General features: G+C 36.9%; 1 protein-coding gene across 1 annotated transcript; it reads left to right on the top strand.

Moving 5' to 3' along the window:
• The first annotated feature begins 757 nt into the window (after nt 1–757).
• LOC111899667 (protein NLP1) lies at nt 758–4,383 on the top strand. The gene is made up of 6 exons (XM_023895522.3): nt 758–909; nt 1,037–1,930; nt 2,151–2,198; nt 2,287–3,202; nt 3,304–3,668; nt 3,759–4,383. The coding sequence occupies exons 2-6, from the start codon at nt 1,283–1,285 to the stop codon at nt 4,134–4,136; spliced, it is 2,355 nt and encodes a 784-aa protein (XP_023751290.1). The 5' UTR covers nt 758–909; nt 1,037–1,282; the 3' UTR covers nt 4,137–4,383.
• Nucleotides 4,384–4,845: the final 462 nt, after the last annotated feature.

Below are 4,845 nucleotides of genomic sequence, written 5' to 3'. Positions count from 1 at the left end.
GCGACAATAAGGAAAATTAATGGGGATCGAGAAAGTAGTTCATATTTTCTTTTGGAGTATATTAGCGGTAACATACGTTGACTGATTGTCCTAATAAGAAACAAGTCTATTTGATTTTTTAATAGATTAAGGGCTTGGATTATACAAAAAAAAACACACACATATCATGAGTACGTATCGATAACAGCGACACTTATAACCGAAACAAGTGAAATAGCGGTGACAACAAGTGCGTCCAATTCGGTGTCGCGCTCTATTGCCCTTGTGGCTCTATTGCCTACATTTCTTTAGTGATTACTAATTAGGCATGTTAGATGTAGTTTTTTTTTTTCTTTTGTTTAAATGAAATTTATTTTAAAAATCTAAAAGAAGTCATTTTTTATAACTTAGAAACTAACTGAGCTGTTAAGAAAAATAAGATGTATGCATTAACCATTCAAAAAAAAAGACAAACTATGCAAGATTTTAAGGACACAAGGACTAGTATCTCAAGAAAAATGTTAAAGACCAAAAAACTAACGGTGTTGGTCCTAAGGACCATTAGTGTATTATGTTTGGTCGAAAGATACCATTCATACAAAAAATGTTTTAAAAAAAATGTTTTGGGGATAATTTTAAAACTATAAGGACCACTTGTGAAATTTTATCAAAGAAGCAATTTCTAAACTGTCCGGTATTGTTGAATGGCAGTGGTGCACGGATATATTAGTGTGTATTTTATGATCTTACGTCATCTGTGGGTCCGCTTGCAATCCTTGCCTTCCTCTATAAAAGAGCAGCAGAAGCGGAAACTTGTGTATGTCCAACCTATTTCAGGATCAGTGTCTGCTCGGATCTCACTTTCTGATATTGAAAGTCTATCTGATTCAATTCATCTTTCTGAGTCATCCTCCTTCACTCAATTCTCAGGTGAGTTTCCACTTTTGCTTTTCATCTTTATCCGATATATTGTGTAGTCTCAATGAAGTTGTGGTTTTTTGTTTGATTTTTCGTTGATGCTTGGAATTCTTGCTGAGGTGCGCTTGTAAATATGCAGTTCTTCCGAAAGCATAATGTTTGTGAGACACGGACACATCTGGTTTTTGAAGAAAGACGATAAGAATTCCTGGAAATTGCTATTTTTGTTTTACATATACGTCAACCTCCTTCGCTCCGATCCCTAAAATCCTTTTTTTTTTCAGCTGCTGAAAGCCTAGAACCCCAAATCATCTTTTTTTCCCTTGCTTTTACAACCAAATTAGTTGTTACAGAAATTTGACTTGAAGAAGAAAGAAATTTCTTTATGGACGATCATACCACGATGTTTGGATCCGATTTTGATTGCTCTGATCTGTCTTGTTCAACCCTTTTGGATTTTTCACCTTCTTACTTTAGTTCCACAGACGTATTCATGGGATGTTTTGATCCAATCGTTTCCCCAGAGGAAACAGATATGAACCCTCTTGATGATTGTCACGAGTTCTTTGATGATCGATTGATTCAAGCCTTTGACTATCTGAACGAAAAATGCATAATGGACACAGATCTTCTTGTTCAACTATGGCTGCCAGTAACTAGCCATGGCAAACGAGTCCTAACCACAGAGAACAAATCATTCATATTTAACTCAGATAACACAAACCTCTCAAACTATCGAGAGGTTTCCAAGAACTATCGATTTGCAGCTGAGTATGATTCTAATGATATGATCGGTTTCCCTAGCCATGTTTTCATGAAGAAGTTTCCCACATGCACTCCAGATCTTCGATTTGTTGCAGAAGGGGATGACCCACGTGTGATTTATGCTCAAAAACTCAACCTTTGTGGGTGTCTCAACCTCCCTGTCTTTGAATTAGATGGTGGAACTTGCTTGGGTGTTGTTGAGGTGGTGACTACTTCCCGAAAAATCAACCTCCGGGATGAACTCGAAAACATCTGTAAAGCTCTTGAGGTCTCTTTCTATCTTCTTTTCTGTACAGGTTTCTGTGTTTCTGGCTCCATCGTCTTAGGTTTAGTTCATTTACATCATATTTTTTTTACTTTCTATGACTCAGAACACCCTTTCATCAAGGCATCAGTGAAAAGCTTTTTTTTTTTTTTTTTTTTTTTTTTTTTTGTTAAATGAGTTGACTTCTTGGTTCAAGCTTTTCTGAATCAAATTTTGCTTGCAGGCTGTTGATCTAAGGAGTTCGGAGTTCTTGATCCATCCAAAGCAAAAGGTAGCAATACATTACGAAACTCATCAAAGAAAGTACATTGAATTTAACCCTTTTCTAATAATATCTCGTGTATGTTTCTGTTTATCAGGATTTCAGTGAACCATACGATGCTGTACTTTCGGAGATTCAAGATGTTTTGAGAAGCACATGCAATACTCTCAATTTGCCATTGGCTCAAACATGGGGCCGATGTGAAGGCAGATCCGGACCCATTTCCGTGATCGAATCCGCTTCGTATGTGTACGATCCGGAGATTTTAGGGTTCTTTGAGGCGACTTCCAGCCAGCAGCTTGTATCAGGAGAAGGTATTGCTGGTAAAGCGTTGGGTACAAACCAACCTTGCTTTACTGACATTAATGATTTTTGTAGGACTGATTATCCGATAAGTTCTTATTACGGCCTCAATGCTGCCATGGCAATACGTCTCCGTAGCACCTACACGGGACCCACCGATTTCATCCTCGAGTTTTTTCTCCCCCGCGATTGCAAACGAGATGATGAACAAAAACAGATCGGAACCTCGATAATTACGATGATAAAACAAATTTCTTGGAGCTTGCATTTGATAAACGCTGAAGAACTAATGAAAGGCATGAATACCCGTGATGAATCTTGGATATCCGATATGGTGGAAGCGCGGGAGAGGGGCGAAACGGTCATTTTGTCCATGGGATGTCAAAAGGAAGAACCACAAGAAGAAACAAATACCCGAGATGAATCTTGGATTGCGGATATGATTCAAGCCAGAGAGAGGGGCGAAAAGGTCATTTTATCCATGGGGTGTCACAAGGAAGAACCCGAAGAGGAGTTTCAAGTGATAAACCAATTTTATAACGGACTCGAAAATCAAAGTTTTCTCGAGTGGGGAACTGGAACCGGATTAAGAGGCCAATCAAAACGGTCGAGCATAAAAAATCGGGTGAAGACAGAGAGGAACATAAGTTTGCAAGATCTCCAACAATACTTTCCTGGGAGTCTTAAGGACGCTGCTAAAAGCATTGGAGGTTAGATACTTTGATACTTTCATAATTTCATTTTTTATTCTGAAAAACACTTCTACATGAAAACCGTTTTATCATTCCCTAATTTTCCTCATTGTTTTCAGTGTGCCCGACTACATTAAAACGAATATGCAGACAACACGGAATCATGAGATGGCCATCTCGAAAGATCAAGAAAGTAAGCCATTCTTTAAAGAAGCTCCAACTCGTCATCGATTCCGTTCAAGGTGCTGAGGGGATGATCAAACTCGGATCATTTTATACCAATTTCCCGGAACTAAACTCCCCGATTTCACCTACTCCTAAAACAAAAGTCAACAATCGGGTCAATCACTTAAAAAAATCCCAAACACCATCCAATTCTTCATCTTCTTGCAGCCGCGATTCAAGTAGTTCATCCGGAAACGCCTTTCCTGTGCATACCGAAAACGTTCCCGGGTCGCAAAAGAGAAAGTTACCCGTAAACCAGGTACGCCAGTTTCTCATTCATAGTACACTTCAATAACATAATTTTAAATATACTAAAATTAGTTTTCTTTATTTTATTATGTAAAAACAGAGATACAACAATATGAACGACTTGTTGTTAACACCAAAAGACAAACTAGTTGACGATCAGCGGTTTGTGGAAGTTATCCCACCAACAATTAATGATGAAGGAATTTTTAGAGTAAAAGCTACTTACGGTGATGAGAAAATTCGGTTCCGTATGTCGAAAAATTGGGGTTTTGGAGATTTGCATCGAGAGATTTCGAAACGGTTTAATATATATGATATGGGAAATATTAGAATTGAGTATATAGATGATGACTCAGAGTGGGTACTTTTGGCATGTGATGATGATGTTGAGGAATGCATGGATTTGCATACATCTATCAACAATCAAACGATTAAACTCGTTGTTCACCGGTCTACCCACCCGTCATTCATGTGGTAGTTTTTGAAGTTAGGGAGTAATTTATGTACCCATAGGTATCCGATATTGGTGTTATTAGCCGTTGGGGCCTTTTGGTTGTTTTAGTATGAATTACAAAAGTTGCTCCTTGGTAGTTAAAAGTGGTGATCCTTTTGTATGATGCTCTTTCTCTCAATAAAAATTGAGATTATAATGAGTATCAGAAGGATTTGAATTGTATCTAAAATTTAAGCAAAAATTCAATGTGAGTTTGAGATATTTGTGAAAAGAGGTTATGTTGTCACGGGTCACGGCTCATGGTGCATATGCTTTAAACAATCATGACATGTTTTACCTAGTTTATTACTATTAAAATTAAGTCTTTAAATGTTGATTCAAAGACATTTAAAGAGTTGCATAAAGCATGTACAAGTTGCATTCATCTATACCGGCATATGGGTGGTTCGGAGACTTTAAAGACACATGAATATCGAAACAAAAGAGTAAAAGGGATTGTGTTGATGGTGCAGAATTCATTAAGAAAAGTTGGGTCTTGATAAACCTTGTGCGGTGAGGTGGTTCATATGTCACCTAATTTGAAGAGTGTTTGAGCTTTGTTTAATTCATTTACTTTATGCTACCATATAAAACATGAGATATATATATATATATATATATATATATATATATATATATATATATATATATATATATATATATATATATATATATATATATATACACACACACA

The sequence above is a fragment of the Lactuca sativa genome, chromosome 4 (assembly GCF_002870075.4).
Source record: "Lactuca sativa cultivar Salinas chromosome 4, Lsat_Salinas_v11, whole genome shotgun sequence".
NCBI classification, from domain to species: Eukaryota; Viridiplantae; Streptophyta; class Magnoliopsida; order Asterales; family Asteraceae; genus Lactuca; species Lactuca sativa.
This window is presented reverse-complemented; position numbering and strand designations above follow the sequence as displayed.

Excerpts from the sequence above, each read along its gene's own strand:
- LOC111899667 (XM_023895522.3), top strand. The coding sequence starts at position 1,283 with ATGGACGATCATACCACGATGTTTGGATCCGATTTTGATTGCTCTGAT. Across the intron at positions 1,931-2,150 it reads ACATCTGTAAAGCTCTTGAG|GCTGTTGATCTAAGGAGTTC; the intron begins GTCTCTTTCTAT and ends TTTTGCTTGCAG. Across the intron at positions 2,199-2,286 it reads TGATCCATCCAAAGCAAAAG|GATTTCAGTGAACCATACGA; the intron begins GTAGCAATACAT and ends TCTGTTTATCAG.